We start from the raw sequence: 27152 nt of genomic DNA, 5'->3' as shown, positions 1-27152 counted from the left end.
AAGTTACTCAGAAAGTTTTAGGGTGTGGAGAAAAGCCCTAGACGCAGGGGGAGGCGAGGGGACAGTTTTGTAGTGACTGTGGCCACGAGGGTGGACACTGGAGACGGATCTGGTTCAGATGGGCGGCTCGAATCCCGACCTGGGAAATGCCCACCTCCGGGCTGACTCCTGGCCCGGAGAGCCTCCTCTCGGCGCACGCGCGGGTGTCCGCCCCACTGGCCTCCTCCGTATGGGGCCCCACGCCCGGCTGGCCTTCCCACCCCAGGGCCTCCTCCTAGCTAGCAAACACAGGAGCTGGGAAGGGCAGGGAGGGGTCGTCCAGTGCCCAGGGGCGGGCGCTGGGGCTCCATCGCGGGCCGGGGCCTGCGGCAGGGGTGTCAGCGTCCCAGGAGGCCTGGGGCCAGGGGCCAGCACACCCTGGGGAGGCGACTTCCAGAAGGAAGCGGAGCCCGCAGCGGCGGCGAGGAGGGGCGGCGGGGGCCTTGGAGGTGGGGCCTGGGATGGTGGACGCCTGGACGAGGGGCGGAGGTCAGCAGGCCGCGCCCGGGGCCGGGCTGCGGGGCTGGGAGTTAGCGGAGCCCCGAGACAGGCGACCGAGGAAGTGGGCGGGGCCGGGGCGGGGCGTTGGGGGAGGCGGGGCCGGGACGGGCTTGGAGCGGAGGAAGCCGGGTTAGGGGCGGGGCCTGCGGGGCCGGGGGCGGGGCTAGGGCGGGGCGAGCTGGAGGCGGAGTCCAGAAGGTGAGGGCGGGGCTTGGAGGCCAGGGCGGGGTCTGGGTGCGGGGCGGGGCCTTGCGTGCCGTGGGCGGGGCCCGGACGGCGGCGAGAGCGCGCGGGCGGCGGCGGCGGCGCGCAGTGCGCTCTCCTCCCCCCAGCTGGACTCCGCGGGCGGCGACGACGGCGACAACGCACACTAGGGAGGATTGTGGCTTCACTGGTGCTCTCGGCGGGCGGCGGCGGGGCCGAGGCGGCGGGGCGCGCCGGGGGCCCCCGCGGGCGAGGCGCGGGCGATGAGCCGGGGCCCGGCATGGCCTCCGCGCGGCCGCCGGGCCGGGCCTGCGCCTCCGCGTCCGCGCCCGCGGGGATCCGGGCCGGGTTGCCCGGCCTCCCCGCCGCGGCCACGGCGTCTCCGGAGCTGGCGGGCGGCGCCGACGCGGAGGAGCGCTCGCTGCAGCACATGCTGCGCGCCATAGCGGAGGAGCGCAGCCGCCTCCACCTGCGCCGCGAGGTCTGCGGCCTGGGTGAGTGTCGGGCGGGGGGCGGGGGGCGGGCCGGCCTCCCTCCCGCGGCCTGCGTGTCTGGGTCCCGTTTGTCCACCTCCGCGTATCTGCCACCCTGCGTGTCCACCTCCGCGTGCCCCTGCCGTGGTGCCCCGCGTTCCCGGCTGTCGCCCGTCCTCGTCGGCGCGCTGCCCTCCGCCTGTGCCCGGCCCGGCCCGGGTCCGTGTCGTGTCGCTGGGCTCTGATTTCCATGCTCGCCGGCCATTCGGTGTCTGCCCCTCCGGATGTTGTCCGGTCCCCCTCTTCCTCTTCGCGGTTCTGCAAGTCTCCTTCCTTCTCCGAGAACGTCTGGGGCCCGCGTGTGGGCGGGAGATCGGGGACACCGGGGACCCCTCTGCGTGGAGGGCTCGGCTCCGCTCGCGGAAGGGATCCCTGGAACCCTTTGTCCTCCCGCGGGCGCCGGCCAGGAACCTGTTGACCGTCGGCCCCCGATGGCGCCCAGTGGGCGCGAGGGCGGGGCTCGCCGCCGGCCTGGGTGTGATTGTGCCCTCGGGAGCTCCGAGGGGCGCATCTGCCCGGCGGGTGTGGGGGCCCTCGTTGTTTGGGAAGGCCCGGGTGTGCGGGTGCGGGTGGGGTCTCCCAGCCTGGCTCTGCCTGCGGCAATCTGTGAAGGGTGGGTGGGAGGAGGCGCCCCCTCCCCCGTAGGCTCTGATTTGTCATTGTCCCCACGAAAGCACCCCTCCCTTCTTCGCCCTGTGGATGACTTCATTCCGTGCGGTCATCCTCCCCGCGTGAGCTGGGGATTTCCCAGGCTGGGACAACTTTGCAGGTTCATTCACCTTTAGGGACACCGGTCCCAAAGGCATTCATCCCGCCATAAGGTCACACAGCCACCGAGACATGGCTGCCTCGGGCACTCCAGACCCCTCGTAGGCCACACCCTGGAGACAGGAGGAGGAAGGGAAATGAATCTGAAGTCTCTGTAGCAGTTCCCAGTCCAGCCTGCCCTGCATGAAGTGCTCCCCGGCTAGCAGGCGCAGGGGAGAGGAGCACCTCCTAGGTTCAGTGGCTTTGTCCCTGCTGAAATACTGCGGACCCTCATTAGTGTATTCAGAAAGCATGAGATGGGCACCTACTGTGTGCCATTCTGGCAGCCCACCTGGCACAGAATATCTGAATTGGGAAGGGGTCTGGGGGACCATCTGCCACACATTCCTCAGTTGTGTGTGCTTAGCAGCTCCAAGCTGCTCCTCTGCACTCCTCCGAGCATACACCCCTCCTGCTCCTCACTGTCTTATAGTGGCCTTGGCTGTGGGCATCTTCTCTCCTCTTAGACACCCCTGCTCCTAAGGAGATTGCAGGGCCATCCCCCAAGAGCAGCGGGGCAGCACCTGACATGAGAGCAGGCAATGCTAGGCAAGCGCTCTGTCCCGCTAGGACGCTCGCCCCAATACTCCCACCCCCATTTTGGGGTGGTGATGATGGGGTTTGAACTGAGGGCCTTATGCTTGCTAGGCAGGTACTCTGGCACCCAGCCCCTTTTCACTTCTTAGCTCTTTTTCAGGCGGGGTCTCAGACTGTGATCCTCGTTCCCATAACTTCCTATGTCCATGGAACAAGAGGCATAGACCATCATGTCCAGCTTATTGGCGAGATGGGAACTTGACAGCTCTTTGCTAGACCTGGCCTTGGACTGCAGTCTTCTGATCTCTGCCTCCTGAATAATTGGAATTGCAGATGCATCTGTGCCACACTGTTTTTTTGTTTTGTTTTTTGTTTTTTGTCAGTCTTGTGCTTGAGCTCAGGGCCTGAGCGCTGTCCTTGGACTTTCTCAAGGCTACAGCTCTACCAGTTAAGCCTCAGCACCACTTCTGGCTTTTTCTTTTCTAGGTATGTGGTACCGAGGAATGGAACCCGTGTCTTTGTGCATGCTAGGCAAGCACTCTACCACTAAGCCAAACTCCCCACCCCTTGTTTTTGTTTTTTTTTTTTGCCAGTCCTGGGCTTTAGGCTCAAGACCTGAGCACTGTCCTTGGGTTTTTTTTCTCAAGGCTAGAGCTCTACCACTTGAGCCACAGCACCGCTTCTGGCTTTTTTCTATACATGTGGTACGAGGAATTGAACCCATGTCTTTGTGCATGCTAAGCAAGCACTCTACCACTGGCCAAACTCCTGGCCTACACTGTTGTTTTGTTTTTTACAAAAGAAATCTGATGTTTGGAAGGGGCAGGATGTGTGCAGAAAGCCAGGTCAGGGCATGAACACAGAACCTAGAATGATCAGAGCTCATGTTCCCGATCATGTAAGCAGTTAACCCAGCAGCCTGTGGGTCAGGATTATAATTTGTTCTATCTTTTCCCCTTCCGTTGCACTTTGTCATCCCCACTCCATAGCTGTAGAAACTTGTTAGATTTATGAATGAATGAATATGTGTATGTGTGTGTGTGTGTATTAGTGTTGGATTAGTGTATTAGATTAATCCCAGAGCCTTACTGTACCACTAAGAAACACCTCCAGCCAATTATGGGTGAATTGAGGTCTTCTGGATTTTGGTGGTGGTATTTAATTAAAGCTTAGATTGCTTAGAACCATGCTGGGTCTTTTCTGGGGGTGGTTTTCCTCCTCTGAGGTTTCTTTGAAGGTATGGATGGCGCCTTTGGAGTCCATGTCTATGAGGTAGAACAAAGCTCCAGCCCTCCTCACACCGGGCTCACTGCGTGGCTTGTGATGAAAGGCGTCTTGTGGATACAAACCTGACTTGAATTCTTTCCCCAGTGGTCTCTCTCTGCAGCAGCAGCATTTTTTGAGCATTGCGCTCTGTGCCCAGTGGAGCTGTCTTTGATCCCTGCTTTGCAGGATGGCAGTTCTGTAGCTCTGCTGCGGTGAGGGGAGACTCTGGCACTACCCTGTTTTACTGGAAAATAACAACAGAGGATCATGGCTCTCTTAAGGCCACAAAGAGGGGATGCCTGAGATTCTAGGCCTGTCAGAGGCAGAAGGGGGAGCTACCTGCCGGTGATCCTGGCCCATGTACTGCCCACCCCTCATGGCACACCCTTTGAAGCCAGGTGCAGAGATGACTGTTATCCACCCCAACAAGTGTTTTGATGTTGCGTGTGGTTCTGGCTGAGGTGGCTTCTCCAGGTGGCTGAGTCAACTGGTTCTGTGCCCAGATGTGCCATGCAGATGGCCACAGTCTGCCGGGGTTAGCAGCTTCTCTAGAGCGCTAATGTCAACTCAGACAAACCATGTGGGAAGGCCCCCCATTTTTTGTTAGTACTAGGGACTGATAGATGTCTTTTTGAGGGGGGGTGCCTCTCAACCCTATGTGGGTTCTAAAAGAGCCATCCCATGCCCCGCTGCTCTGTCCACCCTGTGTCTGCTGTGGTCATGCCTGGGTACATGCAGGTTTGGAGGGCAGCACGGTGCCCTCACCGCAGGGTGGAAGGGCAGATTCTGAGTCTGGGGTGGTTGGTGTCTAGGTTCTGCAGGCAGACTTGCCCTCAGGATTCTTGTGGTTTGGCCAGTTCCAGGCTCTTGGCTTCCTGGCAGCAGTGGATCAGAGAAGAGCCCAGTAGAGATATGAGCACCCAACTGACCCAAGGGGTCACTGGGCACTGGGGCACCTGTACTGTGACTGGTGTGGCCTATGGGCAGGACCTGCCTGGAGGGAGGGGCAGAGGCTTGCAGGGCTTGGAGGACTGTGGCACTTGCGGCTGGAGTGGTGGTATTTAGGGCTGTGGGTCAGTAAGCATTGCAGGTGTGACTTGGGCGGCTATTAGCACGGACAGCTCTGTAGCCCAGCCCTGGGCCAGCTGCCTGTACCTGCAATATTCCTGTAGCTCTTCTGCCATGAGGGGAGACTCTGGCATTACCCTATTGTACAGGAAAATAACGACAGAGGATCATGGCTCTCTTAAGGCCACAAAGAGGGGATGCCTGAGATTCTAGACCTGTCAGAGGCAGAAGGAGGACCGCCTGCCGGTGACCCCGGCCCCTGTGCTGCCCACCCCTGTGCCATGGGCACCCTCGGCGAGCTCTGGTTTTACTGGGCAGGGGATTCAGTGGGAGTTGTGGCTGGAAAGGAAGGTTGTGAGGCCTGGTTAGTGCCGCAGCCTTCAGACCGCCGTGTCCTCTCTGTAAAGAAGACACGGACTCTCTGGGGACTCTCTGGGGAATGGTTGTGAATGAGCCATGGCAGGCACCTGCTCAGCGCAGGCTCTGGCAGCGTCGGCGCAGTCCTGGCTGCTGCTCTTCCATCTGCCCCAGCGTCTGCACGTACAGCTGTGTGTGCTCAAGTTCAGGGGGCCATGCCGAGCCGCTCCGTGTGGCTTTTGCTGTGTGGCTGCAGTCCCTGGGGACATTCTCCCACCGTTCCCTGGGTCCCTGGTGGCTGTGTCTCCTGTTCTCTTTCTCCCACCCACTGCAGTCAGAGCTGTTTGGAGCCGCACTGTGGGAAGGAAGTGCGGCCTTTGGTGTGGTAGCAGGGCCAGTTTCAATTCCTGAGCCTATTTGGAGGTCTGTGTGTTCCAGCCTCTTCCGGTCCTGGGGTCTAGAGCCCTGTGCCTAGGGCATCTGAGGACTCGACCTCACTCTGGAAAGAAGTGGGAGTCGGCGTGGAAGGGCTGTCTCCGCAGTCAGCTGTCTTGGCACGCTGAGCGAGTGATGAGCATGCTCTGCCCAGCTTTGTGGCTTGGGTGAGTCATTTCCCTCTCCAGCTTTTAGTCTGACCAGGGGCCCTCTGTGACACCCTCCAGTGGGGCTGGCTTGTGAGTGTGAGCACCAGGCCATTGAGAAAACTCCAAGCAGAACACGTGTTTGTTTATTATTATTATTAAGTAGTTGTACAAAGAGGTTGCAGTTCTGTAAGTCAGGTGATAAGTGCAGTACATCTTGGTCAGTGTCACCCTGCCGTTGTTCTCTTCCATTTTCCTTTTCCTCAAGTTACATACTTCATTTTTTACATCATGACTACATTTGCAGACCCTTCCATTCTCCATTCCTGGGCCTCCCCTTCCCTCCCCCAACCAAAAACACACACATGTTTCCACATCCTGGGCTTCACTTTGATAAACAGTACTTTAGTTGTTCAGAGGAGGTATACCTTTGGATTCCTCCCCTGAACATTCCATCCAATTAAAAAAGTTAACAAGGCCGGGAGTTTGGCCTAGTGGTTAAAGTGCTTGCCTAGCATGCACGAAGACCCAGGTTCGATTCCTCGGTACCACATACGTAGCAAAAAGCCAGAAGTAGTGCTGAGGCTCAAGTGGTCGAGCTCTAGCCTTGAGAAAAGTCCGAGGACAGTGCTCAGGCCCTGAGCTCAAGCCCAGGACTGGCAAAAAAAAAAAAAAAAGTTAACAAGCCAGGCGCCAGTGGCTCATGATTGTAATCTTAGCTACTCAGGAGGCTGAGATCTGAGGATCAGGATTCAAAGCCAGTTCAGACAGGAAAGTCTGTGAGACTCTTCATTTTATTTTATTTTATTTTGCTAGCCGAGGCAGGAAGGTATATGACACTCGTATCTCCAGTTGACCAGTGAAGCTCTAGCTCAAGTGGCATAGTATTAGCCTTGAGCACAAAAAACTAAAAGATGGTGCCAGGCCTCGAGTTCAAGCCCGGCAGTCACGCACACACGCACACACAATCTTGTCCATGAATCTCTTCAAAGCCTTTCTCAAGAATACTTGATATTCTGTACATTAAATTTTAATCATACTTTTTACTTAAAATTCCTAAACCATTTTTCATGTTTTTCAGACTGTAAACATTATTTAACATGACTAAAGGATGTGTCATAATTTACTTCATTTCATCTTGTTGGACACTTAGCTTGGATCCAGTTTTTCATTGTTATAAATCAACTTGCGAGAGCCCTGTTAACCGCAGGCTGATTGCCCAGGGACCTTACAGCTGTGCAGTTCCTGGGACAGGGACACCAGTGAGGAGGACAACGCAGAGGGAGACACACAACTCCACTCAGCCCCTCCACACAAGCTGCCACTCACCGCCTCTGACCCCTGCAGTGCACCCTGGGTATTCATGCTTGGGTGAGCAGTAGATCTCAGCTTTGAGTGCCTCACCTGCTAGAAGGCACTCCTGGATTCTAGAGTTCTCCCACCCTGCAGGCTTCTGGGAGTCTTTTCCGTGAAGCACTCCTGGTGGGATGAATCAGCTGGGGCCAGAGCAGCTGGGGCTCAGCCACCCCCTCCTCCTCCTCCACTTCCTCTCCTCCTGCCATTGCTGCAGCTGAGAGGATGAGGCCTCCATCACTGAGGGGCTGCAGTGTGGAGGCTCTGAGTCTGGGCAATTTCCCTCAGCATTTCTCAGGTTGCTGCTCCTTTCCCTGAGTGGAACAACCCTACCTTGTGTTCCTGTCTCACCTGATGGCAGCTGGGAGGAGTTGTCACCCTGTTGGCATGTGCCGCCGGTGAGGCGCAGAGGGGCCAAGGCACTTGCTTAGACCAGCAGCAGTGGGCTTGGGAATGAAATCTCCAGGACTTGGAGCGTGCTTGTCCATTCCCACACTCAAAGGCACCCCCTCCTCTGAGGAGACACAATTGATGCCTCTGTCTCTGGGCTAGTACATGAGAAAGAACATTCTCCAGTTTTCTTTGCCTTTAGAGTCTGTCCAGGCTGGATGGTGCCTCGGACTCTTGCCTAGTAAGGCTTTGGGTGCGCATGGGAAGGGCTCACATGGGGTGAGCCCTGCGGCCTTCAGTGAGCTTGTATTGGGCACTGCACAGATAAGACATAGGCTCGTTGTCATTGGGTCGGTATTGGGCACTGCACAGACAAGACATAGGCTCATTGTCATCGGGTCGGCCTGGCATTGTGCCCAACTCCAAGCCTAGAGCCTGGTGCTGTGAGGGCACGGGGAGAGATAAGGAGAAATATGTGATTGCATACACGCATGAGGCCAGTTCCCAGCCAAGGTCCTGGCCTTGGCGCTGGTCCAGGGAGCCGGCTGGAGAAGAGGGTGGGTTCTGGGGTTCTGGGACTTGCCTTGTGTGTGGCAGGTGAGTGGAGGATGGGTGGGGGGGTGAGGTAGAAGGGGGAGGTGTGGGCTCTGGCTTGGCTAGCTCATGACTCCTGGCTACTGTGGAAATCTGAAGAATGAATCAGAACAAGCAGTAGCCCCTCGAACCGTGGAGGCAATTTTTGGGGAAAAGCTGAGAGTGAGTAACTTGGGATTCTGGTGAACTCACGCATGGGACTTTGAGCCTCAGCTCGAAAGCCAGGCCTGGGGATGTAGCCACAGCTTGAGATAGTCTGGGAGCTGTGGTGCTACTCATGGTTATGGGGTGGCTCTGTGGGACCTGTGACCTGGTGGGTTGCCCAAGTGGAAGCTGTCATCCCCTGAAACAGACCTCTGTGCCTGGCACAGAGCAGGCCAGGACATTGAAATCCTAGTGCCAGTCATGAACTGGGTAACATGGGCTCCAGGACTCAGTTTCCCTGATTTGCAGAGGGCTATAATAGGGCGATGACAGGGCCCTGAGGGTTTTCCACTGTATTGAAAGCAGGGTTCTTGTGGGTGCTGATTTGTGGTAAGCAGGGGCACGGTGGTGGTGTGAGTGTGCAGTCCTGTGCACACTTGACCTGCATTCTCTGGCTGCCTGTCGTGGGGCCCACCTGCCCGAGGATGGAGACCCTCCCGTGACTTTAGACAGTTTCCTTACCAGGTAAATGAAGACCAGAGAAGGCAAAGTGGCTTTCAGTGTGTACACCTCAAAAGGGCTCAGGCAGGCGGGAGGGCCCAGTTTGGGGAGCGTGGTGGGGACAGGTCCTCAGAAGGGGATGACAGATGGCTGCCTCCTTGGGACAGGTGCGGTGGCCGCTCAGGAGTGCTTTATCAGGGAAGAGGGACCAAGGCTGAGCACCGAGAAGACACGGGAGCCCTCTGGAGAGCCTGGCTCATGTGGTAAAGGAGCCTGGACTCTTTCCTGAAGAAGGCCCCAGATCGGGCAGCGTTTAGATTTGGCCTCATCTTGCCTCCAAACCCCATGTGGCTCTTGGCTTGACCAAGCCCTGGAGATTGTTCACGTGGGGACCTGACTGACCAGTTCTCCATCCCCCCAGGGGCTCCTCAGGGCAGCTTGTCTGCTGTGCCTGGAAGATGGCCCTCAGCCCTGAGCTGGGGAGATGAAAGGCCCATTGAGGGGCACAGAGGCCTATTCAACCTGCCAGGCCCCATGCGGGAGGCCTCCGGAGCCTGCCTGCCTTGGGAGGAGGAGTCAGCTGAGCAGAGCCTGCTGCTGACTGAGAGCCTGCTCAGGAGGTCCTGGCCCAGGCATCCCCGGGATGGGCACAGGCTCGGCAGTGCCATGGCCAGGCTGCCGCAGAGAGAGACCATGATGGTGATGGCACAGCCCAGCATGCTTGCTCCCTAGGCATTCTAATTACATTGCTGTTAAAAAAATATTTTGATTCTTTTCTGAATAAGTAAACGTGCTCAGGGCACACAATTCAGTAATTATGAGAAGACTGATAATGGAAAACCCGAGACTCCTCTCTTCCCTTCTCTGCCTCCAAGATAACCCTAGTAATGAGCAGATGATACCAACACTGAGTTAAAACTCAGCCTCAGAGCTGGTGCAGTGGCTCACGCCTGTCATCCTGGCTACTCAGGAGGCTGAGATCTGAGGATCAAGGTTCAAAGCCAGCCTAGGCACAAAAGGACCTGAGGCTCTAATCTCCAATTAACCTCTAGAAAATGGGAAGAGGGGCTTGGCTCAAGGGTAGGGCAGTAGCCTTGAGCTGAAGAGCTCAGGGACAGTGCCCAGCCTAGGCCGAGTTCAAGCCCCATGACCCACAAAAACAAAACAAAACAGACAACAACAACAACAAAAAAAAACCTCAGCCAAATGAGTATCATTCACAATTAGGAGACGGGCATGTAAGTGGCAGGGTCAGAAGTGCTGAGCTAGCTGGAGAGACCCCAACAGTCTGGTCCCCTCCAGCTATTCCCTCAGCCTTCCCAGTCTGCTTTGCATATCCTAAGCAGATCTGTCTGTCTGTCTGTCTATCCATCTGTCTGTAATTGCCCAGGTTAGCATTAAACTCACTATGTAATCAAGGCTGACCTGGAACTTGTGATCCTCTTGCCTTACCCTTCCAAGTCATGTATTGCCATTCCCTGCTGGTTTTTGTTTTCTTATGGTTTTCCTTTACCATTCAAACTGAGTTGTCAGGATCGGGAATTTGGCCTAGTGGTTGAGGGCATGGACGAAGACCCAGGTTCAATTCCTCGGTACCACATATATAGGAAAAAGCCGGAAGTGGTGCAGTGGCTCATGTGGTAGAGCTCTAGCCTTGGAGAAATCCCAAGGACAGTGCTCAGACCCTGAGTTCAAACCCCAGGACCAGCAAAAAATAGCTGGGAGTGTGGCTAGTGGTAGAGTGCTTGCCTAGCAGGCACAAAACCCTTGGTTCGATTCCTCAGTACCACATATACAGAAAAAAAGCTGGAACTCGTACTGTGGCTCAAGTGAGAAAAATCCAAGGACATGCCCAGACCCTGAGTTGTCATCAGCTTGGTGGTTCACACCAGGCCCCTGGTCTGGAGACCATAGCAACTGTAGGAGGAGCCAGCCATTCAGATTTTATGATGAGGAAACCAGAGGGCCAAGAAGCTCAACCTTGTCTTACCCAAGAGTCAAGAATGTGGTCAGGTCTGCTCTTAGACTCTGGTCTGTGGGAGGCTTCCTTGGTCTCCACTGTGATCGTGTTTATGTGACGGGCCTGGTACAATCCAGTGCTCCCTCTTCAGTATGTGTCTGAGGAATCCTGTCTGTGGAAAGTCATTCACGCTCGGCGGGTGTTCTCCTGCGATGTGGACTCCACACCCCTACACACAAAACATTTTACTCAGGTGTCATTTCGCCTTAAGCCCTGAGGGTACTTCAGGGGCCAGGTGGCTGCTGTGAATCACCCCTGGGGTCACCAGGGAGGGAAGAGCTGTTCCTGGGGACTCTGAGGAGAATGAGAGGCCATTCAGCAGGTGACGCAGGGAGCCTCAGTTTCCTCATCAAAAATCAGCTACAAGAACCCTAGCTGGGCTTGTGCATGCCTGATGGGCCCTGGAAGAATGTGGCTGTTTGGAGGAGCTGGTGGCTCACACCTGAAATCCTAGCTACCCAAGAGACTAAGATCTGAGATGGAGGATCTAAGCCAGCCCAGGCAGAAAACTTGGTGAGACTCTTATCTCCAATAAACTACTCAAAAAAGCCAGAAGTGGTGCTGTGGCTCAAGTGGTAGTGTGCTCTTGCCCGAAAGAAGCTCAGGAAAAGCACTCAGGCCCAGAGTTCAAGCCCAGGACCGGGGGGGGGGGGAGAGAATAAAGGGTGACAGGCCTTAAGTCCTGTGGGGCTCAGGAGACACGTGAGCCGTCATCCACCCACTAGTCTTAAGTACTGACACTTCCAGGACATTGGTGCACTGAGAACTCCTGTCCCAGCTTGCTGGGTTCTCATTATTTATGAATACCTGTTGTGGACTCACCTTGTCGGTATGCACAGCACTTGTGGTTAACTGATCATTTCAGATGCTTCTCAACTCAAGGCAACACTCAGCCTCTGTGCTTCAGTCCTTAGCCTGTAAATAAGTGTCCTTTTTGTGGTCTGTTAGTGCTACATGCAACAAGTGCACATTTGTGTCCCCGTCTCTGTGTGGACACATACATAGTCTCTCTTGAGTTAGTATTGGGAGTCACTGGCAAGAATATGTTTATCTTCCTAAGACTCACAGTCCCTAAACTGTAAATTTTTGTGTTTGTGTCTGCCAGTCCTGGGGCTTGACCATGGGGCCTGTGTGTTGTCCTTGAGTTTTGTGCTCAGGGTAATTTTTTTTTTTTTTTGCCTGTCTTGGGGCTTGAACTTAGTGCCTGAGCACTGTCTTTAGGCTTTCTCTAAGCTAGAGCTCTACCGCTTGAGCCACAGCACCACTTCTGGCTTTTTCTGTGATTAATTGGAAGCAAGAGTCTTACTGCCTGGACTGGCTTCAGTCCACCATCCTCAGATCTCAGCCTCTTGAGTAGGATTACAAGTGTGAGCCAGCAGTGCCTAGCCTAAACTGTAATTTTGTTGTTGGTCTGGCACTGTTCGTAAGTCTGGCACTGTCCCTGAGCTACGATTCTCAGATCTCACCCTTCTAAGTAGCTAGGATTATGTGTGTGAGCCACCAACACCCCGATAAGCTGTAATTTTTTTTTTTTGCCAGTCCTGAGGTTTGAACTCAGAGCCTGGACACTGTCCTTAGACACTCTGCTTTTTACTCAAGGCTAGTGCTCTGCCACTTGAGCCATAGCACCATTTCTGGCTTTTTCTGTGTATACAGTTCCAGGGAATCAAACCTAAGGCTTCATGCATGCTAGGCAAGCACTAAGCTGTATTTTTTAAAGACCAAATTTTCCCTCTTAACAATGAGAATGTGGTCCTTCGCAAGAATTTTTGGTTACTAGTGGGGTTAATATTTTCCCTCACTTTTGTGAACAGGCTTTGCCTGCTCACAGAGCAGTCGTAGCTGTTTTTCTGCTGGGTCTTGCCAGTCTTATCCCAGCACTGCGTGGAAGGTGTCGTTAGATTCAAAAGACGTGCATCCAGTGTTCATGCGTGAATGAACTGCATGCCAAGTGTATACTTTCCATCTTAGACCACTTTTTCTTTTCATCGTTTGGTCAGGAGCTCAGCCTTAGGTTTCCTTAGTCAGTGTCTGTGGCTTACTTTACAGATTGTAGGTACCTACTTAATGAAGAAGGGGCTAATGGCTGCTGCCCCCTAGATCCCCGGGTTAGAGCTGTCCATGGTGCTATCTATAGGAGGGGCTCCAGTGAGCAGGCCACTGGACTCAGGGACTGGAGAAACCCCAGGCATCCTCCCCCACCAGCCACCTGCTAGCCCTGTGGCAGGGAGGTGGGAACAGGACAAGTGTGGAGACTGGAAAGCTCAGTTAGAGAGGTTGTAGCCACCAGGACCTGAGACCCAGGGAGGGGTGCTTGCTGTCTTGGCTGTTCTTTCTAAGCCCTCACCACTGATTCTGGAAGGCGGGTGTGTTAGAGGAGCAGCGAGAACTACGTGGTCTGACCTCAAAGCAAGAATCCAGTGGGACCCCCTCTGGTGGCTGTGGGGACCTGGGGCATTTGGGACGAGGTCTGTGGGTCTCAACAAGAGGTTCTTGTCTGCTGTTGAGACCTGCTGGTGAAAGGTGGCCGTCCCTTTAAGCCAGGGGGAGCGGGTGGGGGGTGGGGACGTCTGCCGGGTGGTGCCAGCCTGGAGATCACTGCTGCACAGCCTTCGGCTCCCTGCCAGGCAGCCAGCCACATTTGCATTCTCGGTCTGTTAGATTTTACTTTTGCACGGAAGGTGCTGACTCACTCACAGGCTGTAGTTGGCTGGGCTCAGCTGTGAGCCAGGCCAGCTCTCATCTGCGGCTGGGTGGAGACATGGGATTTTCCGGTGGCAGCCCCAAGCCTTTCTGGATGCTCCATGGGTGCAAGTCGAGATGCTTAGGAGCAGGGGCTCAACATCTCAGTGCCCTGCCAACTGTTTGACCAGAAATGGTGGGGGTGGGGGTGGGGGTCAGGGCCAGACCAGGATGGCCTTCGTTTCTCATGCTTCTCTGGCTCCCTTCTGCAGGGTGCTTCAAGGATGACCGCATCGTCTTCTGGACATGGATGTTCTCCACGTACTTCATGGAGAAATGGGCTCCCCGGCAGGACGACATGCTTTTCTACGTGCGCCGGAAGCGGGCCTACGCAGGCGCCGAGAGCAGCATTGAAGGGAGGAAGGTAGGGGAGCCCCTCGCCCGGCCTGAGCCGGCCCCAGCATCCTACAGGGCTGTCCCACAGTCCTGTGCGTGTCTGTGGGTATCTTCCGTGTCACATACGTTGCCTCGTGGTGGCATGCGCTGGGCACACCGTACTTGGCCGCAGCTTCACTGTGACCCTCCTGGGCCAGGGTCGTGTGGAGAAGGCCGAGCCTAGGGCTCCTCTCATGTGGCCGGCCCGTCTCTGTTAGTAATAGATGGTTTGTGCAGGTGTTTTCACCTGAGCCCAGGGCCTGCCCTGGCTGTGAGCAGGGACCCGGTTTGATGGTGGAGAATGATGCCTTCTTCAGCCAGCTCTTACCACAGACCAGGCAGTGCCAAGTTCCTCATGCTGACTGGAGTGGAGAGCTGAGGGAGCAGAGGAAGTGATTTACCAAGGGTGTTTGAGCCGTACGATTGAAGTACGTACAGGAATTAGGAAAGGAGACGACATATGCTTCCTTGTCTGTTTCAGAAGCTTCAGTGGTTTCTAGAGAGTTTCTGCTGCCCATGGGGAAAGGCTTGTTTTCCTCTAAAAACAAAACGGAGAGGATCATGGAGACCAGTCTAGGACTTACCACCTGTCTGGCTTTAAGTCCGGTGTCCCAGGACATGTTAGCTGTGAGCCATGCAGTGAGTTCAGGAGCCCAGTTGTGGGCCTGAGCCTGAACATGTGCAGAATGAGTCTGTTGCAGGTAGCCGGGCCTAGGGCCGCTGAGAAGGCTTGAGCCACTGGCTAGAGAGAAGGAACAGACACGGAAGGCAGGGTCTGTGAACTGGACTTGGGACCAGAAGGGGTGTGGAGTCCACGTAGAGCCACGTCAGCGGCCAGCGCAGGAGGTGCCCACTTAAAGGGTGAGAGAACCCTAATCAGTGGGGTCCCTGGGCAAGTGTTGGCAGGTGCCACAGACAATTGAAGCTCGGAGACAGCTGTGAGCCTGCTCTGCTGTGGGTTGGCTCTGCCCCCAGGCTCACGTTTTCTGTTTTGGTACCCTCGGGAAGCCCAACATGCCCTCCCTGTTGGGCGCATACATTTGGGAGACAAGCCCCGGCCCCCAGTTTGCTTTGTGACTGGGCACAGATGTCTGGTCTGTGGGGGTGGAGACGGATTCTGTGTGAGGGAAGAGCTCTCCGCTCACAGCCTGTGTGTGCCCTGCAGAGGCCAGGCAGGGAGGAGTGAGGACCGGGCAGGTGAGGGGTGAGCACTCTGCTTGAGGAAGGAACAGCCCTGTGAGCCACGTGCCAAGTCCATGCCCGGAGTGCTGGAGGCACAGCGATGGCTCAGGCTGGTCCCCGGCTGTTAGAGTGGACAGATGCTGACGGGCCATGTAGAGCCAGCAGTGCTGTGATGATGGGGAGGCCAGGGGTGTGGGGCAGCGTGAACACATGTCACGTGTGTCTAGAGGACTGGAGGCAGACGGAAAAGGGCCATGGACTGAGGCCATGTCATGGGCTGGGGCTGTGTGATACAGCGTGTGGTGGCTCAGGGACAGCAAAGGGCCCTGCCCGCCCTTGCTGGCATCCTCCCCCGTTTGTCAGCCTGCAGTGTGGAGGGGGGCTTGCAGGGGACATCAGGAGGCACAGCCAGAGGCCTGCCCTGGCTCAAGCCAGAAGCCCTCCCTGCCAAGAGCAGTCGCCCAGAGTGGTGAGGTGTGGGCACCATGGTTGTGGCAGATTGTGCACGGAGAGTCCTCAGCAGCCGGGCTGCCTGCTGGTACCCAGTTGCCATGGCAACAAAGCTAGAATTCCTGCCTAGCAGAGGAGGGTGATGGGTGATGGATGGGCAGGCATAGGATGATGGAATTCCCCACACCCGGCCCCAGGATCTCCGGGGAAAGAGGCCCTGGAGCCCTGGGCCGTCACTTTGTAGATGTTCCTTATTTGCACCAATTACTTTTACAAGGGGATTTCATCCTGATATGTCCAAATAGGCACACAGCACACTGCTCAGTCCCCCTGCTGCTTCCACAACCTCCCCTGTTCTAGCAGCCTGTTTTGTCTCTGGCCATGAAGGACACAGACATTCAGATGCCCTGCTGTGTACCATGGACACTCCTGTTGACCCTGTCAGCAGTCTTGGGTGCAGACTTACTGGACACTAAAGCTCAGAGATGGCAAGAAGCCCTGGTGGGGTCACACAGCTTCCCAGGGGTGCAGCTCTGCTCCTCCCCCTTGGCTTTCTTTTGGTGAATTTCCTTGATAGTGAGATGCACAGGAAAGAGCGCGCAGACAGGCGTCTGCACAGGGACCCAGCTTGAAGGTGCGTCTTTTCCCGTGAGCACCAGGACCACCAGATCGAAGCATGACCGCACACCTGAGGCCTCCGCCTCCTGAGGCTTCCTTCCTCCTTGGGGCAGGGTGGCTTCTCTCCCCTGGGTGGGCGGTGCCTGGCCTTAGTTCACGTCCCCAGACGCGCGCAGTGTGCCCACTGGTGCCGTTCTTTTGGCACGGATGCCTTTGACCCTGATGGCAGCGTTGACCCATCTGGCTGCTGCATGCCACTCGCCCGTGCACACACGTCATCCAAGGCGCTCGGCACGTTTTTGGACCTGTCTTTTGGGGTGCACATCTGCACTTCCGCGAGGGAGAGCTCCTCTTTCCACTGCCCAGTGTGCTTTCCTTCAGGTGTGGAGCCAGCACCTGCCTGTGCAGAGCTGCTTCGTTGGGGCTGCATTCTCTGAACCTCGGGGGATGAGTACTGGGGGGAAAGGAAGTAACCAGAGGGGACCACAAAGTGGGACCAAGACAGGCCGCGTGGGCAGGGGGGAGGGGGAGCTGCCCCCATGTGCCATCGGGCCGTCTGTGGCTCTTCTCGCGTCTTAGCTCTGCACAGGCTTGGGCCTCCACGGGGTCCCTCCCAACAGGAGGTGGCTGGCGCTTCTCAAAGCTCCGTCTGCGAGGGGCCCTCTTGGGCCTTTCCACATCCCAGGGCTGGAGGCCCGGGCCAGGGTGACTTGCGTCCAAGTCTGCGTTTGACTTCTCATTACCCTGGTCCTCTGGTTTATCTTGGATGTGGATGTACTTTTGATTTTCCGTGAGTTTCAATGATTGTTGTCAGGACAGAAGGACTAATTGTCTGTAAAATGCTCCACCCAGATTCCCCCTGGGAGCTTGGTAGTTGCCGCCACTGTCACATGCACGCGTGGGAGGTCTGTGGTCTTTGATCCTCACACCACTTTGGGAGGCAGCTGCTCTCAGTCCATCGTACGGACAAGGAGAGTGAGGTTTCAAGAGGAAAGGAGAGGAGCTCTGGGTCTCAACGTGGGAGAGTTGGGAAGTCCTCATTCTCCCTGCGCCTGTCCTGTGCCACAGGCTGAGGCCGACCCCGAGGTGGAAGTGGAAGTGGAGGTGTACCGGCGGGACTCCAAGAAGCTCCCCGGCCTGGGAGACCCCGACATTGACTGGGAGGAAAGCGTCTGCCTGAATCTCATCCTGCAGAAGGTACAGGCCAGGTGGGGCCAGCTGTCCACAGGCCAGTTGGATAGCGGCCCCTGTGCACGCTGACCAGCGCTCTCTTCCAGCTGGACTACATGGTGACGTGTGCGGTGTGTACACGTGCCGACGGCGGAGACATCCACGTCCACCGGAAGAAGTCCCAGGTGAGCCCGGTCTCCTGGTGGCCGGCCCTCCACTGCCTGGGTCTGTGCTGGCCAGACCTCCTTCCTCCTTCCCACTTCCCTGCCCCCCAGGCCATGAGTCCACCGCAGAAATCCCTTCACCCCCTGAGGTCCTGGCTTACCACGCCGCTCACCCCAAATGCTGCTCCCGCTTTGGGCTGGCTCCCAGCACCGTGGCCCCGTGGCCTCTGTGGAAGGCTCTGGGCCTGCTTTGGGGTGCCTGTCTCAGCCCTTCAACTCTGTTTTCTTCCAGCAAGTGTTTGCATCCCCCAGTAAGCACCCCATGGACAGCAAAGGGGAAGAGTCCAAGATGAGTTACCCTAACATCTTCTTCATGATCGACAGCTTCGAGGAGGTGAGCTGGGCGGGGAGGGAGGAGTCCAGATGAAGGCCAGTGTTGGGCTTGGGGCAAGCCTCATTTTCCATGCCTGTCCACTAAGTGTAGTGACTGATGGATGATGCAGGGAGTCCTGGGTGAGGAAACGCGTCATAAACTCCAACAGTGACTGCCACTGCTGTAAGGGCTGCCCCAGACCTGGGCCCACGTGGAATCCTAGGGCGGCAGACAGGGGCTCTGGACTTCATGAATGGGCGAAGCTGGCCTGTCCCGCTCCCTTCACGGCCTTTCCGAGGCCCCCGGAGGTGGTCCCTGAGCTTGCTTCTGAGCACACAGGGCACCTGGGAGGGTCCAAGGAGAAGCGGCGTGTGTTCCAGGGTCTCTACTAGATCTCATGGCCCTTCAAGCACTGTTCTTTTACTTACCTATCTTGTAGTTTGCTTTTGGGGACAAGGTGTCATTATGTATCCTAGACTGGCCCTCCACTGAGAGCCTGCTTGTATAACAGGCAGCACACACCGCCACACCCAACTCAGATGTTTTCTTGCTTATTTACTTACTTATTTATACCTGAGTTTAAAGTCAAGGATTTGCTAGGCAGGTACTTGACTTCTAGACTATGGTTCTAGCCCTTAACTGGAGTTTTAAAAAAACAAGCACAATGTGGGCTGGGGTTTGGCCTAGTAGTAGAATGCTTGCCTAGCATGGATGAAGACCTGGTTTCAATTCCTTGGCACCACATATACATAGAAAAAGCCAGAAATGGGGCTGTGGCTCAAGTGGTAGGGCTCTAGCCTTGAGAAAACCCAAGGACAGCGCTCAGGCCCTGAGTTCAAGGCCCAGGGACTGGCCAAAAAAAAAAAAGAAGGCACAAGACTTCAAGTGGAGTTTGAATTTGACACATCTCTTAATCACGGTGACCCTTCCATCATTCTCCTCTCCGTCTTTCTTACTCCTTCTCCCTCTCCCTGTGTCTTAGTTCCATTTTTTACTGAATATTATGACTGTATTTGCCCACAATTTCTCATTCTGTTCTTCTATTCTCTTCCTTTTACACCCCTCCAGATCATGACATGCTTCTGTTTCCTAATGTTCATTTTGTTAAACTGAATATGTACACACACACAGTTGAATATGTGTTTACACTTTCACATATGAGAACATATGCACCCTTTGTCTCGCTAAGCTTACTTAGCATCATTTTTTTTCAAGTCCATCCATTTTCTTGTAAATAACATCATACAATTTATCCTGATAGATGAATAAAAGATGTATAAGCTGGGTACTGGTGACTCACACCTATAATCCTGGCTATGCAGGATGCTGAACTCTGAGGGTCACAGTTTGAAACCAGTCTGGGCAGGAAAGTTTTTGTGACTCTTATCTCCACTAAACTACCACAAAAGCTGCAAGTGGAGCTGTGCACAAGTGGTTGGGAGAGTCTTAGCCTTGAGCAAATAAGCTCAGGGACAGCTTTCAGGCCCTGAGTTCAAGCCTCTAGATCAGCACACAAGCACACACACACAAAATCTGCAACATAATGGCCAGGAGTTTGGCCTAGTGGTAGAGTGCTTGCCTAGCATGCACAAAGACCTGGGTTCGATTTCTCGGTACTATGTTCATAGAAAAGCTGGAAATGGTGCTGAGGCTCACGTGGTAGAGTGCTAGCCTTGAGAGAAAGCCCAAGGACACTGCCCAGGCTCTGAGTTCAAGCTCCAGAACTGTCAAAAAAAAGTCTACAGTATACACACACACACACACACACACACACCACATTTTCTTTTCTTTTCTTTCTTTTTTTTTAACTGTATGTCTTTTGGAATTTTCTTTTTTGGTACCGGGGATTGAACCCAGAACATTGCGCTTTGCCCCTGAGCTACATCTCAGCCCCACGTACCACATTTTCTTGATTGTAGAGCATCTGATTTATTTCCAGATCTTGGCAGCAACCAACCTGGTTGTGTGGGTATCTTTACCAATTCCTGATGTGTAATCTTCTGGGTGAATGCTAAGAGTGTATTGCCCAGATCAATGGCAGTTCTGTTTAGTTTTTTTGAGGAATTTCCATATTGGCTTCCATAATGGTTGCACTACTTTACGTTCCCATCGGCAGTGTAATAAGCTTCTTCTCCCCACATCCCAGCAGCGTCGATTCTTTGTATTCTTTTTTTTTTTTTTTTTTTTTTTTGCCAGTCCTGGGCTTGAGCTCAGGGCCTGAGCACTGTCCTTGGGCTTTCTCAAGGCTAGAGCTCTACCACTTGAGCCTCAGCACCACTTCCAGCTTTTTTCTATGTATGTGGTACCGAGGAGTTGAACCCGGGTCTTCATGCATGCGAGGCAAGCAATCTACCACTAGGCCAAACCCCCGGCCCCAGGTTCTTTGTGTTCTTGATCATAGCTGTTCTAACTGAGGTAAGATGAGATCTCAGGGTTGTTTTGATATTCGTTTTCCCTATGGCCAGGGATGTTAAGCATTTCTTTGTGTTTTATTGGCCACTTTTACTACTTCTGAGCAGTAGCTATTTCTTGGCCCATTTATACTTGGATTATTGATTCCTTAGGGATTCAGTTTCTGCAGCTCCCTTTGTAGTTTGCTTGTTATTCCCATGTCAGATGTCTTTTCCCCTGCCCAGGCCATCTTTCCAGTTTCGCTGTGCCATGAGACTTTCCCTTGATGGGGTCCCCTGTGACAACCGTCTCTCCTCAAAACGGGGCTTTCTGAGTGGTCTTTCCCAGAGCCAGCTCAGGCTGCGGACACTGGCCGTCCCTGTCTCCCTGTGTGCCCGTCTCAGGTGTTCAGTGACATGACCGTGGGGGAAGGAGAGATGGTGTGCGTGGAACTGGTGGCCAGTGACAAAACCAACACGTTCCAGGGGGTCATCTTTCAGGGCTCCATCCGCTACGAAGCCCTCAAGAAGGTGTACGACAACCGCGTGAGTGGAGTGGCTCCGCACCCCGGCCCCGCTGTCCTGTCCCACACTGACGTGGGACTGCCACAGCTGGGTCTGCCCCCCAGGGCTGTCGCACGTCCCCGTGTCCTTTGATCCTGTGTTGTCCCCAGCTCCAGGCTGTTCACTCGTGAGGAAAGTGAGCATGCCTCCTGGCCCTAGTTCCCTGGGAGGTGACGGCCAGTAGCACAGTGGCTTCCTCACTGCCACGAGTCCCTTGCATCTGCTGCCTGCCACTGGCAGCCCTCCTGGTTCACTGGGCTCATGTGGTCCCAGGGGCCTCGGGATGCTCGCTCTGGCTGCTGTGTCCCAAGGGAAAGGCCCCCACCGCCACTCACACCGTGTCCTGCCCGCCACAGGTGAGTGTGGCCGCGCGCATGGCCCAGAAGATGTCATTTGGCTTCTACAAGTACAACAACATGGAGTTCGTGCGCATGAAGGGGCCCCAGGGCAAGGGCCACGCGGAGATGGCCGTCAGCCGAGTTTCCACTGGGGACACGTCCCCTTGCGGGACCGAGGACTCCAGCCCTGCTTCTCCCATGCACGAGCGGGTAAGGACAGGGCGAGGGGAGGGGGTCCTGACCCTCTCAGGTCCATCTCCCTCCTCCCGCCCACAGCCCCAGGCGAGGCAGGACTCCTCGGGGTGGGGGGGAGTGGAGGCTGAGGTCTAGAGGTCTGGAGGAGGAGGTGCTCTGGCCCAGGTCCCACAGCTGCGTCTCAGCAGCTGCAGCAGCCAGGCCCAGGCGCTGGCCAGGGTGGACCCGTAACGGCTGTGTGGGGCTTCCCTGGTGAGTCAGCTGCAAGGCCAATGAGCTGGCTTCCCTGCTGTCCCCCAAGTTGGCCAGAATGCACCAAGGCCCTGGGGCCACACTGGCCCATTGCTTCACAGGATGTGTATGTGTTACAGCAGCCCCACGGGTAGGTGTCATCATCCCGCCCCAGACCTGAAAAGCCAGGCAGCGCCCCCGTCATGAGGCTCCCCGGCTCAGCACCCACCTGGACCCTCCATCCCCATGCAGGGAGCTGAGCTCAGGCCACCTCAAACCCAGAAGCTTGGACCGGGCTGGGCTGCAGGCCCAGGACCCAGGCAGGGCAAGGTTCTCTGCCCCCTGGCTGTTTTGTCTCCTTAGAAAAGGGGCTGCTTAGAGCTGCAGGTCCTGGAAAGCACTGGAAAAGGAGCTGCTGTACCCTCCAGTCCTTGTCTACCAGAGACATGGCTCTGGGAGCCAGGGGCCTCCCCGTTCTCAGTGTGAACTGGGGGGACGCGGGGCTGACGGGAGGGGACCTGGACACAGGCAGAGCCCAGCCCCACTGCCCGCGGGTACGGCAAGCTTTCAGCCCCGCGTGTCTCCACGAGGCCACGTAGTGTTTGGTCGTTTTCTGTCCTCTTCTGTCAACCGTTTTGTGTTCTGTGCTCATCTGCCAATGCTGCTTTGTCAGCCAGTGTTTGGGAAGATGGGCGCCATGCTGGCCCGGCCGCTCCCCCTTGGGGTACTGGAGGCACCCATTTCCGAGCTCATTCCGAGAGGGGGCCCTTCTCTACTCCCCGGGGCTCCCCAGGCAGCCGTGCCAGCCTCGGCCTGGCCGGGCAGAGTCTCGCTACTCCCTGTTTGCTGCGTGGCACAGGTGTGACATGGGCCAACCCAAGCATCCATTTCGTCCCTGTGGGGCAGGTGTGGCTGGGAAGGTGAGGTGGCTATGCCCCAGGGAGCAGGGAGGCCCAGGGGAGGAAGTGCCGGGCCCCTCGCTCTCTGTTCTGAGGGCCATGTCAGACTGCATTGTGGTTTCTGGTGTTTGTTTTTATCTTCTAAAACCTTCCCTGGCTCGAGGGACGGCCTGGAGCCCGGCAGCCAGGGCATCTTGGTGGAGGTCGGAGCTGTGACGAGGAGGCCTTGGGGCCCCAGCTCATCTTGCTGCTCCGATTCTTGTTTGCATGGGGAGGAGGGAGGAGATGGGCCAAGTTCCCTCTTCCTGGAACGCCCTTCCCCCCTTCTTCACCTGGCGAACTCCTACTCGTCCTCCAAGACCCAGCTCCAGCTGCGCCTTCTCCAGGAAGCCCGTCCTCGTTCCCGGGCTGTGGATCCCTATCTCTGTGTTCTTGTGTCCTGCTTCCCTTTCTCTGTCTCAGCGGCCAGCATGTGGCCTGCAGTTGCCCTTTGCTAATTCTCTTCCTCCAGAAGACCATGAGCTCCCTGAGGGCAGGGACCCTGGGTGCCCTCCGTGCCCACTGGGCCGGAGTGGATGCAGAGCCAAAAGTGCTCGGAAGGGAAAAGAGCAGCCAGAGGGGAGAACCATTTAGTCTTACGAAAAAGGGCCTGGAAGTGGAGGGCGGGGCTCGTGGGCAGGGCAGAAATGACATGGGGTGGCCTGGGGGGCGGAAGACCGGGGTGCAGTCCCTCCATCAGCCCGTGTGTGGCCGTGGTCCCCGACCGAGGTCAGCAGGAGCCACCTCTGCCCTTTCAGTGGTGCCGCTTCGGTGGCCCAGCGCCTGGGCCCGGAGCCCAGGGTGAGGGGGCACGAGTGACTGGCGCCCCTCGTTTCAGGTGACCTCCTTCAGCACCCCCCCGACCCCGGAGCGGAACAACCGGCCGGCCTTCTTCTCCCCGTCCCTCAAGAGAAAGGTGCCCCGGAACCGCATTGCCGAGATGAAGAAGTCCCACTCTGCCAACGACAGCGAGGAGTTCTTCCGGGAGGACGGCGGTGGAGGTGAGGCCAGGGGCCCGTCCCCCTGCCCCCTCCCCCCTGCCCCCCTCTTCTGCCCCTCTCCCCTGCCCCTCTCCCTCTCTTCAGCCCCCCTCTCCCCTGCCCCCCCTGCCCCCCTCTTCTGCCCCTCTCCCCTTCCCTCTCTCCCCTGCCCCCTCCTCTGCCCCTCCTCCCTCCCCCTGCCCCCTCCGCCCTGCCCCCCTCCGCTCTGCCCTCTCCCCTTCCCTCTCTCCCCTGCCCCCCTCCTCTGCCCCTCTCCCCTGCCCCTCTCCCTCTCTTCAGCCCCCCTCTCCCCTGCCCTTCTCTGCTACCTCTCTCCCTCCCTAACCCCCCTCTCCCTTGCCCCCGCTCCCCTGTCCCTCTCCTCTGTCTCCCCACCCCCTACCTCTGAGCTAGACTGGCAGCATCTCATTCTGGCTTGGCCACTCGTTCAGAAGCACTAGATGGCCAGCTCACGCCTAGGCCAGAGCTCAGCTGGACCATGGAAGGCCTGCCTCGAGCCCTTGCCCCTCAGACTCAGCACTGCCCCCGCCAGGGTTCAGAGTTCTCTGGAATTTTCTGGCACCTAATCAAGGAAGGCTGCTTTTGAGGGCTGCAGCCGGTTTGCAGCGGGAGCTCCGATTCTGGCTTCCTGGTCCTGTGCCTTCTCTGCTGTCTTGGGCCAGTTCTTTCTCTAGAACTTTCTGCTGTGAACATCCCTCAGGCTGCCTGGCCCGCCTCTGCTCTCTGGTGAGCTTGCACTGTCCCATGTCCGCTGGCCTCAGCTGGTGGCCTAGGTCTCTGCCAGGGGTCCCTGAGACCCTCCGTCCCTGCGCCCACCTGCGCCCTTCTCCGCATCCTGTCAGTCATCAGCGCCTCTCATCAGCGCCTCTCACGTGAGCTGGGAGTCCTCAGCCACGGGAGGGAGGCACTGCCCACTCAAGCGTCTGGAACGGCCTGCTGCCACTCTGGCTGTGTGTTTGCCCAGCAAGTGCAAGAGTGGGGGCCCACTTACTGCACAGGCCAAGCCTGAGCCGGGCCCCTGTGGGGGTGCAGCCATCGTCCTCACCCCGGAGTCCTGATGGGGAAGCTGAGCAGCGGGGCCGGGAGACATGGGCTCCAGCCTTGACTGCTCTATGTGGCCTTGGGCCTCTCTGCCCCTACCCCCCCAAGTCCTACCCCCTCCCCCGCAGACTGGTAGCCTCCTGGCTCTGCCTTCCTGGGAGGGCCCCTGGGGCTGCAGGACTGTGTGACAGCTCTGGCTTATTCCAGGCCCACTGGGCCCATGCACTGCTCCTGCCAGGGCCCAGTTCCAGTACCAGGCCGGCAGACCCACAGCAGACTCTGAGCCTTGGGCAGAGAAGCGGGGAGCGCAGGTCCTGCAGCTGGTGGGCCCTGCTGTGCGGGTGTCCGTGGCAGGCCAGGCTTAGGGAGCTCTGGGCCACCACCAGAGCGGAGTTGGCTGGGAGTGAAAGCTTTCCTATGCTGCCCCCACCCCCAACTTGGCCTTCTCCCCTCCAGCCGACCTTCACAATGCAACCAACCTGCGGTCTCGGTCCCTGTCGGGCACGGGGCGGTCCCTGGTCGGGTCCTGGCTGAAGCTGAACAGAGCGGACGGGAATTTCCTTCTCTATGCACACTTGACCTATGTCACTTTGCCGCTGCACCGGATCTTAACAGGTAGTGAAGCCGGCATGGTGGGGCAGAGTCCTGGCCACGTCGCCAAGGCCCTCTGGGTTGTCTGAGTCCGGGTGGCTGGGTTCCCAGGACTGCACCCCTTCTGGAGCCGTGGCTGCTCCCTCCCGCCCCCCGGCCACCATGATTCCTGGCTTGGCTCAGGCAGCCCTGCTGCCCTGACTCCGGCCTTCAGGGCTGGGCTCTGCGCATTCCCCTTCCCCTCGGGGTCTCTTCTGCTTCTTCGCAGGTGACCCCAGCCGCCGCCTGTGTGTGTAGGGGGAGTTTGAATGGGGTGGGGGCTGTGGCTCTGTGGGGCACGGTGGTGGCTTGAGCTTCTTTGTCCCGCCTCCCTCCCACTGCCCTAGACATCCTGGAAGTTCGGCAGAAACCCATCCTGATGACCTAGCGTGTGCAGAGCCTGTGGGGCCCCGGCCCTGCCCGCTCTGGGGGTGCTGACAAGTGCCTACCTGCCACCGCACGAGGTCTTCTGTGACGAGCCAGCGCCAGAGCCACCGCCAGGCAGGGCCACGCGACTCCTGGGGCCTGGGCCAACTCCATGAACACCAGCCCAAACTGAAGTGCCTCGTCGTCCTCCCTGCTGGCTCTGCGCCCCCGTGCCCACCCCGGCACCCCAGCCCATTTGCAAAGAGCCTTCTGTCCCCAAAGAGGGTCAGAGACACCAAGAGGCTGGCAGGGAGCACAAGGGGCTCACGTCCCCCCCACCAGGCCTCTGCGAGTCAGACTGTCCAGGCCTCACGGGAAGCAGCTGGAGGTGTTGTAACGTGTCGGCCCCACCTCCTCCCCCAGTTACCACGTTGTCGCTGTCGGTTGGTGGTTGCCGTGGGGAGACTGGTGGCTTTGCCCTGGACTGTGAATACCTCGCCCCACGCCAGATCCAGATCAGCCTCGAGCTGAGCACACAGGCCCCGAACTTGCCAGAATGGCCTTTTGCTTCCAGCCAAAGAACACCGCCAATACACACCTCCAGTCCCGCCCCGGCCGCTGGAGCCCCAGAGTTCACATTGTGAGGGCAGGCGGAGGCCTGCAGCGGGCGGAGCAGGACCTGTGCTGTGGGGTCTGATGTGGGCTGGGGTTGGATTCTCCAGGAAGGCTCTAGGCAGGAGCACCACCCTCTGGGCCAGTTATTTCCTCTCCCGCTTCCCCCAGCCTGTGTCTTCTGGCTGGTGTGTTGGGCCTGGGCACAGAGGAGCACTGAGCCTTGGCCTTGCAGTGTGCTGGCAGGAGCCGAGGCCCCCGCTCAGCGGAATCCACTGGAAGCTGGGCCTTGTGTTGCAGGGCTCCGGGAGTGTGTGCAGAGGTCCCCTGTGGGCAGAGGACGAGCGGGACCCTGCCCGCCCGTTTCCACTCTGCTGGCTCCAGAAATGGGGACTGCTTTGGGCCTTTCTCTAGATTTTGTATGTTGTTATTAAAAACAAGCTATTGCATTTCATCCTGCCTCAGTTTGCCCACCTATAAATGGGGCTGATATCACTACCTCACTGAAGTCTCCAGGGTCCTGTGCGCGGCTGCCGGGGAGGGGTCCCAGCCCTTCCAGCTCAGATGGGGTTCCGAGGCCTACTTCCTGCTGCTCTGTGGCAGGGAGCAGGGGGTGGGGCCCTGTGCCCCAGGGGCTGTGCCAGCTCCACGCTCCATCAGGGTCATGTGACCGTGTCTTCAGGCTGCAGAGTTGGCCCCTGCCCCGGGCGTTCCAGCGGAGTGCTCTGGGGCACAGCTGTTCTGCCGTGCCATCACCACTTGTGGCCAGCACCGGAACCACTTCCAGAGCTTCTCCTCCCTGGACTTGCTGGGGCCTCAGGAGGAATGTGGAAGGACGGTGCTCTGACATGGGTGGCAGTGCAGTGGCCCTCATAGT

General features: G+C 57.3%; 1 protein-coding gene across 1 annotated transcript; it reads left to right on the top strand.

The window, feature by feature from the left end:
• The first annotated feature begins 1009 nt into the window (after positions 1-1009).
• On the top strand, positions 1010-26729 carry Kiaa0930 (KIAA0930 ortholog). The gene is made up of 10 exons (XM_090328877.1): positions 1010-1238; positions 13850-14001; positions 17331-17459; positions 17540-17617; positions 17889-17990; positions 20765-20905; positions 21280-21471; positions 23464-23626; positions 25124-25282; positions 25645-26729. The coding sequence occupies exons 1-10, from the start codon at positions 1025-1027 to the stop codon at positions 25683-25685; spliced, it is 1371 nt and encodes a 456-aa protein (XP_090185003.1). The 5' UTR covers positions 1010-1024; the 3' UTR covers positions 25686-26729.
• The last annotated feature ends 423 nt before the right edge of the window (positions 26730-27152 follow it).

This window comes from Megascapheus bottae, chromosome 2 (genome assembly GCF_031878675.1).
Source record: "Megascapheus bottae isolate mThoBot1 chromosome 2, mThoBot2.hap1, whole genome shotgun sequence".
Classification (NCBI taxonomy): Eukaryota; Metazoa; Chordata; class Mammalia; order Rodentia; family Geomyidae; genus Megascapheus; species Megascapheus bottae.
Note: the sequence above shows the minus strand (reverse complement) of the source record. Positions and strands in the feature narration are given on the sequence as shown.